Here is a 15,751-nt window from a genome sequence, read left to right as displayed (position 1 = left end):
AACAGAACTTCATTAGTGGTTGCCTACAACTTAGATGTTAAGCGCCTGTGGAGATTCTCAGTCATCCAGGTCATGGTTGTCCCAAAGGTGCTTTTTCAAGGGGCAACTGGGCTTTCTGGTTTTTCTTTGAAGATGTTTCACTTCTCATCCAAGAAGCTTCTTCATCTCTGACTGGTGGGGGAATGGAAGGATTTACACTGCTTGCAGATAGCTGGTTATTTGCATTCTTAGCTCTTAAGCCATTCAATCCCATTCTTACTAAGCTGCAGCGCATACAAGACGACTCTGCCCTTTCTCAGATAGTGAATGGAAGGCCCATATTTGCACACAATCACCAAATCTGAAGCAGGTTCCAAAAGCCACAAGTTACAGGAGGACAATGATGCCAATATGGGAACCAGATCCTATAAAACTCAGATGTCTACTTTGCCCTCACAACAGCACCATTATTACAGGCCCCAGCAAGTACACTCACAGGATTAGAGGCTTATTTTCCTGCTCTTCCTCCAGTGTATTATATACCATCATTTGCCAACAATGCCTCTTTGGATTCTGCATAGGACACATGGGACAAATTTTTCATAAAAGAATCAATATACACAAGTTTGAGATCAGGATTGAAACCAATTCTAAAGTAATTCTAAGCTCTCCATGGTAAATCCCAAAGTGTTTTTTTTAGAAAAGAATATCACAGTACCATTGAAATAGTTTAAGTTCCATAAATGAAAAGTTTTCAGCAACCTTTGAAAATCTCAACAGACAGAATGGTGTTTTAATGCATTACAATTGTAACTTGCAACTACATAACCAAACTGTCACACCAACTAGTCCTCTGTGCATATGATGAAATGAGTGGCAGCTCACTAAGGCTTAGATCTTTTAATAACATTTATTGCTTACAAACAAAAATCCACTTCTTACTTATAAGTTTTCAGGCAGTGCATTAGAGGGCAGCAGAGTCATTCAGTGGAGCTGTATGAATTTGGGACTGTAAAGCATTTTGCTATGGAAAATTGCCTGCATTAGATATTGCAAAAGAAAAACCAAATCTTTAAGCTTTTAAAAAGATTAAGGATACCTTATTAAGAATTAAATGAACTACAGATGATTCTATTGCATCAGTGTTTTATTTTATATTTATGAATTATTTATGTTACTGGCTGTTTATTAAATGTTTATTTATTATAATATTCCATAGTTATTGAGTATTATTATTGATTGCAATGTTTATGCCCAGGTTTCATCTTGCTTATTGCCACTCCTTGATTTCACTGCAGAACAGGAAGAATTGTGGTTGCAAAATATGGAGTGGAAAAAGGTGCTATGATAAGTCCTGCTTTGTCTTGAAATCATACATATTATAAAAATGATGGGCTACAGAGCCTAAATAGATACTGTAGAGTAGCGGTTCCCAAAGTGGGTGGTACCGCCCCCTGGGGGGTGGTGGGATGCCTTAGGGGGGTGCTAAGAGGTGGCAGGGGGGTGTTCAAGGTGCCGGCCCTGCAGGCTCACTGACTGCTGGCCACGCAGCCCATTGACTATTTCATTGCTCCGTAGCCGGCACCTCAAATGCGGAACCTACGCACGGCGAGCCTTGCCAAGCCTGGTGGGGAGAGGTGGGAGGTGGCAGAAAGGGGGTGCCTGAGCTTGCAGGCTGCCATCTCCGGTGGAAGTGGTGGAGGTGCACCAGAAGGCCCGAAAGCAAAACCCTCCCAAAGTGCGCAGTGGAAGGGGTGGGTGGTCCAGCATTAGGGCCTCCTTCCCCGGAGGAGAACAAGGGAGCACACAGCACCTGCCTGGCCTCCGCCTCTCCAGCCAGTTGGGCTTGCACGCAGGATGTGGGTGGGTGCAACTGTGGCTCTCCAAGGCACGTGGCTCGGTTCGGTTTGGCTCTATGTGGCCGGCCCAGACCTAGAACCTAGCCTCCCTCTGCAGCCCGGTTCTTCAGAACGAGCCCTCCACCTCCGCCATTCCCTCCACCTACTTCCGCACACCTTCCTTCTCCTGGGTGGAGCATAGTGCTTCCCCAAAGTTGGGAGTCTCTGAGCATGTGCAGAGCACCTCCCCTTGCTTGGCCCGATGGAAGTGGACCTTGGGTCGAAGCAAAGAAGGTCAAGTCGGCCGCATCGCTGTCCCAGGGAGGTTGGCATTGCAAAATTGGATGCCAAAGAAAGAACTGGGGCAGGGGACTAGAGAAGGGGCAGAGGGGCAGCTGCATTAAGGAGCAGGAAGATCTTAGCCATGGTTTATTGACTAAGCCGGAATCAAACAGCATGCTAAACCCTAACAAGAATGGCTGGGTTGATATATTCAGGCCGTGTTTCTCAAACCTTGGGAACTTGTGTGGATTTCAATTCCCACTCTGGCTTTGCTCTACTTTCCCAAAGTGCCGCCGCTGTCACATTCCTTCTGTCTGTCTGTCTGTCCATCTGTACATCCATCCATCCATCCATCCAAAAGGTCTGCCTTCCTGCCTTCCTACCTACCTGCCTGCCTGTCTTTCTGCCTACCTATCTACCTATCTACCAATATAGATCTATCTATCTATCTATCTATCTATCTATCTATCTATCTATCTATCTATCTATCTATCTATCTATCTATCTATCCATCCATCCATCCAAAAGGTCTGTTTACCTACCTGCCTGCCCATCTTTACACTACCTACCTACCTATCTACCAATATAGATCTATCTACCTACTTACTTATCTACCTACCTACCTACCTATCCATACATTCATCCAAAAGATCTGCCTGCCTGCCTGCCTTCCTACCTACCTACCTACCAATCTATCTACCTACCTACCTGTCTCTCTGTGTTTCTCTCTCTCTCTTTCTATCCATCCATCCATCTATCCATCCATGTTCGAAGTGCCAGCCCTGCAGGCAGATCGGGACAGTAGAGCAAAGCCAGTCTGGGAGGGAGGGAGGGAGAGAGACCGAGACCTAATGCATGAGATTGAAGTGAGGCCTAGTTTAGACTGAGGCCCTTTTCCACATTGAAACATCTTTGCCAGCACATTGAAACATCTTTGGCTTCTATTAAAGGTTTTGTGGACGAAACATGGTCAAGACTATCAGGAAACTCTCACATTTTGTTGAGGCTTTAAACAGGATCCATTGGACCAGATCTCCACCCTAAAAATTACTTTTCCCCAATGTATTACAATGCCAATTTTGAAGAAGGCAAAACCAAAATGTACTGGTAAATTACAAGAAGAACACACACACACACACACACACTCCCTTCTAACCCTGCTGGAGCAGGTGATGGGACTAGAATAGATATTTCATTATCTTTCTCCTCCTTCCCTCCCTCACTCCTTTATTTCTTTTTCTTTCTGTCCCTTCCATCCATCTCCCCCTCTTTCTTGTCCCTTTTTCTTTCTTTCCCTTTTCTCTTTCTTTTCTTCTCTCTTTTTCTTTCTTTTCTCTCTCTCTCTCTTTCCCTCTCTCAGGCTCACTCCACTGACTTGACTTGCTTGGGCAAGTCCCTCCAGTGCAGTGGGCTCAATGAGATGGACCTGCGGGGCCGGCACCTAAAACGCAGCAGTGGAAGCATGTTTGAAAAGTAGAGCAAAGCCAGAGGTCAGTAATTTTTGCTGCAAAGAATCACAAAAGCTTCTGGGTTGTGCAGAAGAAGGGACACACATGTCAGTGCAATTCAGCAACATAAAATAAAGAGATACAAATAAAACAAATCAATAAGAATCGGCAAAAACATCTCTGATTAGAGTTTATTCACTACTAGAATTTAATCAGAGACGCTTTGCCGATTCTAGTCCAATGACCTGCTCCAGCAGGGTTAGAAGGGAGTGTGTGTATGTGTGTGCATGGATGTCAAAACTCCAAAAACAGGTCAAGTATCTCTGGGGAGGCCAGTCATAAATTAGAACACTTGCTAAACAATCAGCCATTAAGTGAGGACCACTTGTTTGCCAGTCACCTGGCCACGCCCACCCAGTCACATGACCACCGAACCACACCTACCCAGTCACGTGGCCAGCGAGCCACACCCACAAATTAGGCCACACCCACAGAAATTTGAATCCCACCCCTGGGTGGGGGGCACTGAAGATGAGTTTGTAGCACCAAGGGGGCGGTGGACTGAAAAAGTTTGGGAACCACTGCTGTAGAGTTTCCTGAGAAAGGACAAGAAATAGAACATGCACTTAGTTATCTGTAAGATTACTTATGTAGTAAGTTGTTTCAGATGAATTGTTACTAGTTTTTTTAAAATCAGAACATAAACTTTCCTCAAATCTGCTAGATTTTAGTTATAAATTCAAGGAGGGCAAAAGTCTAAAATCTGCTAAAGCATCTATGACTTTGTGGTTGTTGTTGTTGATAATGAAGTCAAACACTAAAAACCAGTTCTTGATTTCCATCCAAATTGTTACATAGCACCAAAAATAGGTATGGTATCTAGATTATTCCTCCTCCTCCTCCTCCTCCTCCTCCTCCTCCTCCTCCTCCTCCTCCTCCTCTCAGGACAGATTTATCAACAAGCTGGTTAAAAATACAAATGGGACAGCCATTGATTTGCACTTCAACTGTGTCTGGGTTTAATATGCCTGAAGCACAATGAATTCTACTTGGACCAGGAAGAGCCATAGTTAACCATAGGGTTCAATAAATGAGTTTGGGACAATGACTTTCTATCTGCCCATCCTATTTCACAAGGTTGTTTGCAACTTCTAGCCCAAGGAAAAAAAAATACAAATAGGTCATGAAGGTGAAGTTGTCCTCATGTAGCAAATCTAGTATAGTATCATATAATGTTTTGAGTTATTCTTTTATTGTAGACAGTGAGCATCATACTGTTATGAGTATTTCAAACCAGCATTAAGGGAAAAACCTACATAGGATGTAGGGTTTTTTTAAGCTATATTGGAAGACTACACCCCATCCAGAATTACTTTTGTGAGACTAGCAGCTACATAAATTTAATACCTACATAGTTAAAGAATGATTGTAGGAGACCTGCTTCAATTACCTTTATTAACATATTCTACCTGACACACCTTATATTTTTTATTTTTGTTTTGGAGAACTGTACAGTATATGCAATTATGACAATAATTCAAAGTGCGTGCAGCTGGATGCTTTTAATAATAGAAGACATTTCATGTTTCTGAAAGCTTTTTTTCCAGTATTTTGAAATATGATAAAATACTTATTTCCACCTGAGGCAGTATGGGATATAATCTGAAATCTGTGTAGTCTATCTTACATATTCATGCTAGGAATGCTGACACTGATAAATTACCTAATGTTGGGAACATGCTGGGAAATACCTGGGCTGCTGCTGTAGCACTGAAAAGACAGTCCATTAGTGGCAGAATTAATGCACTCTGGGACTTTTCATTCTTCATGGAATCTATTTCCATATTTAATTACTGGAAAGTCATGGAAAAAAAGTTCTAAAGCACCTTCATCCATTTTTATTGTCAACGGGAGTGTTGATTAGCAATTCTTCAAGTTATATTGCAATGTTCACTTAAAATAATGCACCTCCTTGCTGAGTTTGCTTCAATTAAACCATATTTTATTTGTTAATGACATAGCAAGATGACAGCGACCTTGAAGTTGGGATTGTCAACATTTCTTGGCAAAAGAGGATGATGATTTAGAGTTAAGAGGGCATCCATTTATTCTGCAGTCGGTATTTTTAAAAGTTTTTTTTTTAAAAAAATCCATTAGGGATTAGGACTTTATGTGAGTAATGCACAGGTTAGTGAGTTAAGTATCGGTCAGTTTTATATTATTTTTAATGCTAAGATTAATCTGAATATTGGGAAGGAAACAATTATATTCAATGTATTGAATCTGAGAAAGAATAGCTTGTAGCCAGAGTGCCTCTTAAAATTGCTTTCAGAACTCAATTGCTAAAAATGCTTTTTGTAAATGTCACAAGCAGATATTGACTGAAATGTTCTTTCATAGATACAAAATTTAGTTATTGGATTTTTAGGTTTGTAATGAAACAAAACGCATATTTTCATAACAGCAGAAAAAAAACGTATAGAATCAACCCTTTAACATCAAACCTTTTTTCAGCAAAAGCTGAAGCAACATTTTGCAGGAAATAAATGCACAAAAAGCAAATAATATATAATCCATGTTTTTTAAATCTTTGATACTATAAATCTTTGATACTATATAGTATCAAATATAGTATATATTTGATACTATATAGTATCAAAGATTCTTAGTATATAGATACTATATAGTTAGCTGCTGCCAGAGAGTTGCTGTTAGTCTTCTGCTATAGCAAAAAGATACTAGATAAAAGATTTGTTGGGCCTTAGTGCTAATACAGATATTATGATGTATGCTTTCTTAAGTTTTCATTCATTAGAAGAGTAAGTATAACAAGTACACATAACTTTGTACAGTAAATTTTGGGGGGAATAATAATGTAAGGAAATGAATAAGGAGGTACGCTAGTTGAGTATGATTCAGTTATTTTTACATTGCCAAAGCTTGCAGCGAAGATGGTATATCATGTAATTTACAGAAGCAAATTTTTCAATACTACTAAACTAATACTGCTATCATTCTATATTTTGGTTTATTCTCCTACTATCAAAAGATTATTATGGAAATTTACCAGTAAAGTTCAAAAGAATATAACCATACTTTTATTTTCTTTAATTAGGCTATTTTTTTTAAAAAAATATATACTTTCACACTATTTTCTCTCTCTTCTTCTCCCTCTCCCTCTTCCTCTGTGTGTATATGCGCATGTAGGGTTTTGTGTGTGTGTGTATGTGTGTGTGTGTTTTACCATAATTACCATAGGAAGAAGCAAAGTAGTACTGAGATTTACAAAGAAACAGCTATTAAATTGTTTGATGAAGGGGTGCCATTTAATTGATCAGCCTATTTGAAGCATAGGATTGATCTAAGTGAGTTGCAGAACATATTGGAGAAGTTCTGAATTGGTGAAATAGATTTCAGCCATTCAGAATGCAGAAGGAAATATAATATTATTTTAAATAACTTTTTTTATTTTTCAAAAAGCCTTGTGTCTCTAAATGAAATCTTTTTTTCATTTAGACATGGTTTTGTAATTGTTATATAGTTGTATTGAATGAGTGAATTATTGAGATGTATTTTTTTCTAAATTCATAACAAAATGCTTCTTACATGTAGAAAATATGATCTAGAAAGGAACAGGCTAGTCTTAACTAGGATAGGAGATAGATCTTCCCCTCCTTTTTTGTTACAAAGGCCACTGTGTTCTTCAGTAGAAAGGGGAGGATGGGGTTTAAGGTTGTGTCACATATTGCCCATAGACCTGCAAAAAAAAGAGTACTTCTCACATAACCATGGGAGAGCTTTGCTTGCTGTTTCTGCCAGTCTGATTATCACTCTTATCAGGTGATTTTGGCAGAATGAATTTGCTATTTGCCCATTATCATTAGCTGTTTGAAATTAATTACTTGTTCTCCAGCCAGCGATTGCCCTGCTGCTAATTATTTTTCAGTCAGCATTTTGCAACTGAGTTATTTAAAACAGAAAGTGTCCTCTCTTCCCCTACATATGTGAACACATTGCATGCGCAAAATCTTCACTCACACCCTACAAAAAGCATTGCCGCAGAGCAGGGGTGTCCAACTCGATTTCACTGAGGGCCGCACTAGGGTTGTGTTTTACTTCGGGGAGCTGGATTGATGTAGCCAGGGTGGGTGTGGCCAGCTTGATGTCACTCAGATTACCTGTGCTGGCCTGGGCGGGGCTGGGGGGGGATCCTCCTGCAGCCCTCTGTCAGCAAAAACAGAGCCCGTGTGTGGTCCTCCCAAGCTCCGTTTTTGCTGGCAAGAGGTACCACAGGCTGGTCCGCTATTTCCAGGGCACTCCCGCGGATAAGATCTAAGCACCCCATGGTCTGGATCCAGCCCATCGGGCTTGAGTTTGACACCCCTGCTGTAGAGGCAATATGAAGCATTTTTCTCTTCAGGAAAGTAGTCACAACAAAATTTGAGGAAGCCCCAGAGAAGGTGCCTTTCCGTTCTATTGCCCTTGCTTCTAATCTTTGCCACTACCTCATTCTGAGACTCCATGTTGCTGCAATGGGAACAAATATTCTAAAATAGTCTTCTTCACTGGCGGCATTTTTTAAATAAGAAAGCACATCTTGCTACTGTTGGCATAACTGAGTTTGGAAAATCCAGTCTCTGTTTGTAGCAATACGAGCACTTTTGAGTGAGTTTCCTTATTAGCAGCCCTTACTGAAATGGCTACATGAACATAAGACATCTCAAGCTTTGTATTCATTTGGAAATAAGTTCCTTCAAACTCATTGGGACTTATTTCTGAACAGACAACGTTAGAACTGCCCATTTGGTGACCTGTACAATTAATTCTGAGTCTTGTTTTCTTTTCAGATTTGACTTAAGCAAGGCAAAACAGAATGGTGTCATGAGAATATCATTCAGTGTAGATCTAATTTTTTTTATTATTTGTATATGAGTGGACTGTAAGGGTTTTAATACATTATGGTAATACAGGTAGTCCTTAAGTTATGACCACAATTGAGACCAAAATTCATTTTGTTAAACGAGACATTTGTTAAGTGAGTTTTGTTCCATTTTATGTCCTTTCTTGCCATAATTGTTAAGTGAAGCACAGAAGTTCTTAAGCTAGTAACATGGTGGTTAAATGAATCTGGCTTCCCCGTTGACTTTGCTTGTCAGAAGGTCACAAAAGTTGATTACATGACCCCCTGTGACACCGAAACTATCATAAATATTTGTCAGTTGCCAAACTGTTCTGACCCAACCCTGTAACCAGCAAGAAAATCTCAAACAAACGCAACAACTCAAACCTTCACAGCTTTAATCTACAAATAACTTCTTTGTAGATAAAAGATGGCTTACAGCCAATTAGTCCAACCAGAAAAGCCTTGACAGAATTCTTCAGATAATCCGGAGTCTCTATACACAATGCTGGGTTCTTAGAGCATTTTTGAAACCAGGCTTATATTCCCTGGAGGGAGGGGCCATTATGTTGTATCCTTACTCTTGAGTCACCTGTGCTGCTCCAGCTGTTCTCTTCTACGAATCATCCTGCACTCACGCGCACTTGGCACAGGCTCCTCAGTAATCTCATCACTGCTGCCAGCTCCCACAATTCCTGAAGGCAGCAGTCTACTCCCTGATGGTCCCAGGCCCTCATCCGAGTCCTCGCTCTCCTTCACCATCCGCAACTGCTGCCGGCTAACCACCACACAAACATCTAAATTTTGTTCACGTAACCATGGGGATGCTGCAACAGTCTTAAGTGTGAAAAATGTCATAAGTCACTTTTTCCAGTATCATTGTAACTTTGATGTGTCACTAAATGAACTGTTGTACATTGAGGACTACCTGTATGTATTGCTTACATATTTGTATTTGGAAATTTCTTAGATTTGTGAATATACCTTTTAGAAACCACTGGATGGTGCTCTAATTCCATTCCTATGACACTATTATATTTTTGTGTTCTTCTTTTCTAGTTTTGCAAGTAGTTTACAAACTATTTCATATGTAGCATTGTCATGTACATAGAAAACAGTTGTCTTGCTTATCTATGTTCAGATTTATTCAACTGATTCACTGATCCAAGGGAAAAACTGTTGACAGATATTTTCTGCTTTATCTATTATAAAAGTATTTGTACCATATCTGTGGTTGTAATAATGATTGGTTTTATATATGCATCAATTTAATTTACTGAGAAGAAAAATATAGTAGTTGCAGGATATGAATGAATAAATATGCATTTTTGGATTTGTTCATGTACATAAAATGCAAATTTTCAGTTTTTGGCAGTGGCACAGATTATTCATTTATGTCTGAATTATGCCGCATATTGATTAACTTTAATATTGCCTACAATTACTGAACTTATACTATGAAATTGTAGCTCAAACCTTTCTTATGTCTTGTGGGAAAAAAATGAGGATTAAACTCTGTATTCATTTTGTTTCAGAATGAAACCTATCCAACTTTGAAATATAAAGGAGTGCATTTTGGCAGTTTGAGAGAAAAGCGTCTTGAATTTAAGCCACATGAGGGTCCTGGACCTGCCGATTATGATATCATTCCGTATGTAATTCAACCAGTACTTTGAATCATATTTGCCCCTTGTAACATTGTAATCAACAAATGTTGTGTAATTCAGGGGCGAGGGGAAGACAGGGAGGACACACTTTGCTTTTTTGGGTTATTTGGAGGCCACATTCCAAAACCAGGATAATGAAAAGGGAAGCTAGATTAACATTGAATAATTCTAATCATATTGTTCACAGAGTCATAACATCGAAGTAATTTAGGGGAAAGAAGTTCATCCATTCCCTCAGTAATTGATTCTGTTGTTGAACTAATCTTAATATTATAACTTTTCTTCCTAAATTCAACAAGAATTACTCTTGCGTATCGCCAATATATTTTGTCTTGCCCCTCCCCGCTGTGTGTGTGTGTGTGTGTGTGTGTGTGTGTGTGTGAGAGAGAGAGAGAGAGAGAGAGAGAAAACACATCTTGATCTTTTGCTATTTCCAACTCATTCAGATTTTGTAAAGGTTCTTTCCTATTTCCCTTCCCATTTTCTCCAAGTTAAATACACCCAGGAGTCTTTCCTCTAAGCCCTCATTCTCAGTCTTTTAAATCATGATACTCAAATGAGTTAGAAAAACCCTCTCATCTCCAATTATCTTAATATTAACTATTGTTTGTTTCAAAGAAGCCAAACTTCGTTATTATCACCTACTATACTATCAATTTAGTGCTCTGCTAAGTAGCATGTTCTGAGAAATGATTGAAGGCAGGAAAATTGTTACTTATTCGTGTTGCCTGTAAATAACGCTAACTTGTCAGCCCATCTTTTCTTTATGATCAGTGTTACTCACTGATAGTTATCTCCTATGAGTTCCTAGACTAAATCTGCTTTTCAATATGTGTATGAAACTCCTTCTAGTTAGAATTTAAAGAAAACCCAAAGATGATTTTTCTTTATCCATTTAAGTTCTGAAGGTCAACCTGCACACAAAGACAAGATATCTGAGTGTCGAAATATGCAGATTCCTCTATCATGGTCATCTTTGAGCTGTTTTTCTTATAGTCTTACTTAGTCTGGCTAAGGGTAAAATAACTTTTATGGAGAATAGAAGGAAAAGGAAATGAGGATAGAGTTGCTTTAAACTATCTTCTTTGTATGCTCCTTTTGCTCCTTAAATTAAATTACAAAATAACACAAGAAGAATGCTAAAAGTTTTTGAAATAGGGATGCATTAAAGATACAAACAGATTAGTAATAGTAAAACCAAATAATTAAAGTTTAAATTTCCACAGTTTTATAAGGCATTATTTATTTATTTAATTGTTATTTTATTATTTTGATTTTGATACTGCCTGACTTCAACCAAAACTGGCTTCATCTTATTCAAGTATCTAAACATCTGGTCCAAATTAACCGCTTTTTTAAAGCATGCTATAAATAAAAAAAAGGAAACCTGGGAGACAGAATATACTTTAAAAATATATATATTTTCCTGTGAAAATCTGTGATTTTGGAAAGTAATATGACCTCAAAGTAAAGCACCTAAAAACAGAAAGAAGCTTTGAAATGCTAAGAAGAATGTTAAAAAATACTATCGTATTTATAAAGAGCCAGTTTGGTCTAGTGGCTAAGGCTAGAAATGGGGAGATCATGAGTTCTAATCTTGCTATGAAAGCCAGCTGGGTGACCTTGGGCCAGTCATTCTCTCTCAGTTTACAATTCACTTTACAGGATTTATGTTGTGGGAAAAATAGAAAGTAGGTATGTTGAATTTTCTTTGCCGCCTTGTAAAAATAATAAAGGCAGAATATGAATACCTAAAGTAACCATTGCTAAATTATTACAATTATTGCAAGAAACATGATTTTATTGCATATATTAGTTACACATCTTTCTAGGCCTCCTCAGCCTGGACTGCAGTTTGATTGGTGATTTACCTGTGAGAAGAAAACTTGAAAATGAAAAATAGATCTTATTCCATTATAGAAGTGGAGGCTAGGCTATTAGTGAGCAAACTGGCTTTTCATTTGTTCTTGCAAAAGCAGCTGTTCTTAATGTTCCTCTTGGGGGAAAAGGGTAAAAGCATTTTGTGCATGTTTTAGGAGCTTAGACATTTAAAAGGCAACTCATAAATCTCCTCAAATCTTCTAAAGGGAAAGCTCAGTGCATTGTGAAAATGTCAACATCAAGAAGGAAGACAAGAAAAAATGTGTTCCCTATATTCCACGGTATCATGAAGAAATAGTATTACAGGAAGGAAAAAAGGTAACGCTAACTGAACATAGTCATTTGCAATATGTAGAAAATTATTTATGATGGGATTAAAAGTTCCTGTTTGAAACAGCATATGTTTAAAAAAAGGAGCAGGAGCTGTGGAATAAAAATATTGGTGGGCTTTACAAAGCAGGGCTTTTAGAAGATGAATTTGCATAGACTTAAGCAATCTTTGCAAAAATTATATATTCTTGTTACATTATTATAACACATTCTTTTGTATGACTTCTGAAAGCCATGGGAGAATTGGAGAAACAGCAGGAAAAACGCTGTATCATATTTCTTCCAAATAGAAAAAAAACACAATTTTCACTCTTCTTTTTCAAATATAACCTTAAGAGGATAGTTTTCAGTTTGGTGAGTCATTTCAACAGCTTATGAAGGACTATCCACTTTTTTATGGTCTGATTCTTTAAGCACTCATATTGTCCCATCTATTTTTCAAGTCCATATTGCTCCAGTATATCAAACCAGTGGCCCCCAACCTTTTTTGTGCCACGGCCCGGTACCGGCATCACAAAATGATCCGCGGCTTGGTACTGGCATCAGCACGCATGGCAAGGCGAGCTGAGCGACCAGCCAGCCAGCCGTCCCCGCTTCTCCCCTCCACCTTCAACTCCTCCTTTGTACCTTTGTCGATGGGCTTCGGGACGGCTTCGGGACGGTCGCTCGGCTCGCCTTGCCTTGGGTGCTGAAAGAATTCTCGCACCTTAGTTTTGTTCGAAGCCCTCCCCCCTTTGATGAAACTAAGGCGCGAGGATTCCTTCAGGACCCAAACGCCGCTTTCCAACCAGAAAAGCTCACTGGAAGCACTTTCTCATCAAAACAAAATGGCGGCACCCAGCAAACCGGCGGCCCGGTAGAAAATGTTCCACGGACTGGTACCGGTCCAGGGCCCGGTGGTTGGGGACCCCTGTATCAAACAATAGCTTGACTTGCTAAGTACTGAGATTTAATAGGATTATTGTGTAAGCATTATGAGTAAGTAGGCTTTTCTTGTTTTGTACACATGGCTCATTCCGCCCCCACTACTTTGCTACAGAGAAGCAGGTTCTCCCTGAAATTTAAATGGCTCCGGTCTCTTGGTATTTTGAAAAGCCCTCAAGATGTGATTCTTTACCTAGGCTTTTGGCAAAGATGATTTTCTTCCTTTTCTTCTTCCCATCTGTGCTTGTTTTCTCTATGTCTTTGTTTCTTTTGTTTGTATTTCTTGAATTGCTACTTATTTTTAAATATTTTAACAATTTATAAATCACCTAAAGTTGTTGGGAAATAGATGGCATATAAATTATTATTATTATAGCAATAGCACGTAGACTTATATACCACTTCATAGTGCTTTACAACCCTCTCTAACAGTCAGCATATTGCCCCCAACTTTCTGAGTCCTCATTTTACTGACCTTGGAAGGAAGGAAAGCTCAGTCAACCTTGAGCTGGTGAGAATCAAACTGCTGAACTGCTGGCAGCCAGTAGTCAGCAGAAGTATCCTGCAGTACTGCATTTTAACCACTGCCCCACCACAGCTCTTTAGACTCTTAAAGAGTTTTATTATAGAATCTACATAGGATTGATACCATGGATAATAGAAGAACAAAAATTTTAAGTGATTTGTTAAATTAAAATCTTGACAGTTGCAAGTTTATTTTATTATTTGTTCATCAATTTTTTTCCTGCTTTTTATTTGTTAGTTCAAGATAGTGTTATTGCTTGTCATCATTTCAGTTTCAGAGGCTCCTAAATTTGGGTAACAATCCCATTGCCTTTGCTAATTCTTGGTGGAGACTTATTTTTATTGAAAACTGTTGTCAGCTGGATCTTCCTGAACATAATATAAAGGATGGTACAGGTAGTCCATGATTTACAATCATTTGTTGGGTGACCATTCAGAGTTACAACAGCACTAACAAAACTGTCTTCTGATCGTTTTCCACACTTACAACCATTACAGTTTTTCACACAACCATTACAGCATCCCCTGTTTGATCACATGATCAAACAGTTGTGTTGGGTATAACAATGATACACCAACTAAGTTTGGGTGAATAAATATATAAACCAAGGTTTGGGTGTTTGTAACTTGTAGCTTTAAGCACCAAACTGCTTGTAATTAACTAATTAAGGGTGCGGTTACAAACGGCAATAAAAGGCAGTAAGAGAAACGTAATCTCTCTGCTTGATCTCTGCTTGATTTCTGCTTGCTACTGTTTGTTTGCTACTATTTGCTACAACTGTTTGAATACCTGAACGAAAGGACTACTTCATTGATGTGCTGATATCCTGTGAATACTCAGCGTTGTCTTCAAAAGGAAAGGTATCAAAGGAGAAGATATCTTTACAAGCAGATAAGGATATAGAACTGACTAGTACATGGACTAAGTTACTGAATGGATATATTTTGTGAATGACATATGGACTGATTGACAATGTTTAAACTCGAATTGGATTAAACAACTATTTAAACTACAAACAGTGTTTGTCATCAGTGTGTGTAAACCCTAGGGCCCTTCCTCTCTCATTTGGCTGCCTGGCTTGACTGCTGCTGCACATTCTGTTTTTGGGGGTTTGTCCCCAAACACTAACATTGGTTATGGGCCCAGTGAGCACCGTCTAACTAACCATGATATAGCAGTGAGAGTAGGTATGAGTTGCACATTACTGTAAAAACAAACTGTTTTTCATTGATTTTTAAATAGTTGTTTACCTGAAGAGCAATGGCACAAGTAAATTTGCCAAATCTGTCCATGATATCCAGACTAGATGGAACAAACTATGTTTCATGGTCAATGAAATGTAGTTTACTTCTACGAAGAGAAGGTTTGTGGGACATAATAACAAACCCACCAGATGTGACTAACTTAGATCCTAATGTTGAGGAGGATGACAAAAAGATACAAGACTATAAACGAAAGAATGAGCAGGCTTTATGCATCATAGGACTGTCTCTCTCTGACCAGCAACTTATCCATATCCATGGAGAGGAAAACGCTGCGAACTGCTGGGAGAACCTCAGGAAGATATACATTCGGGACAGTGTAGGAGCTCATATATATCTTACACGCAAACTATTTCGAACACATCTTCAGAGGAATGGAGACATGTTAACTCATTTAAATTGTATGAAGAGCATTTTTCAGGAATTACAAGAAAAAGAGCTTATATTTAATGAGTTGCAACAAGTATATATCATACTGTCTTCATTAGATCAAAGTTATGATGATTATGTGACTGCTTTAGAAGTATTGCCAAAAGATAGTTTATCATTAACTGAGATTACCGGCAGGCTATTAGAAGAAGCCAGAAGAAGGTGTGAACGTGACCAGCTGAGAGAAGATAAACCTAATAAAGAAGAGAAATTATCTTCAAAGCTTGAAAGAAACTGACTAAGTAAATTAAAGCACCCGGAAGAAGAGAATTTATCTTCGACGGC

The 15,751-nt window shown here is 38.7% G+C and overlaps 1 protein-coding gene across 2 annotated transcripts in view; it reads left to right on the top strand.

Annotated features, from left to right (window-relative positions):
• STPG2 (sperm tail PG-rich repeat containing 2) overlaps nucleotides 1–15,751 on the top strand; it is a 182,090-nt gene that overhangs the window by 12,728 nt on the left and 153,611 nt on the right. For both annotated transcript variants that reach the window (XM_087935920.1, XM_026697821.2), the window contains 2 exons: nucleotides 9,983–10,098; nucleotides 12,202–12,313. In XM_087935920.1, the coding sequence (XP_087792046.1) occupies nucleotides 9,983–10,098; nucleotides 12,202–12,313 (228 nt within the window). The remainder of the gene's footprint in view (nucleotides 1–9,982; nucleotides 10,099–12,201; nucleotides 12,314–15,751) is intronic.

The sequence above is a fragment of the Pseudonaja textilis genome, chromosome 6 (assembly GCF_049901715.1).
Source record: "Pseudonaja textilis isolate UNSWEBS1 chromosome 6, rPseTex1.2, whole genome shotgun sequence".
NCBI lineage: Eukaryota > Metazoa > Chordata > Lepidosauria > Squamata > Elapidae > Pseudonaja > Pseudonaja textilis.
This window is presented reverse-complemented; position numbering and strand designations above follow the sequence as displayed.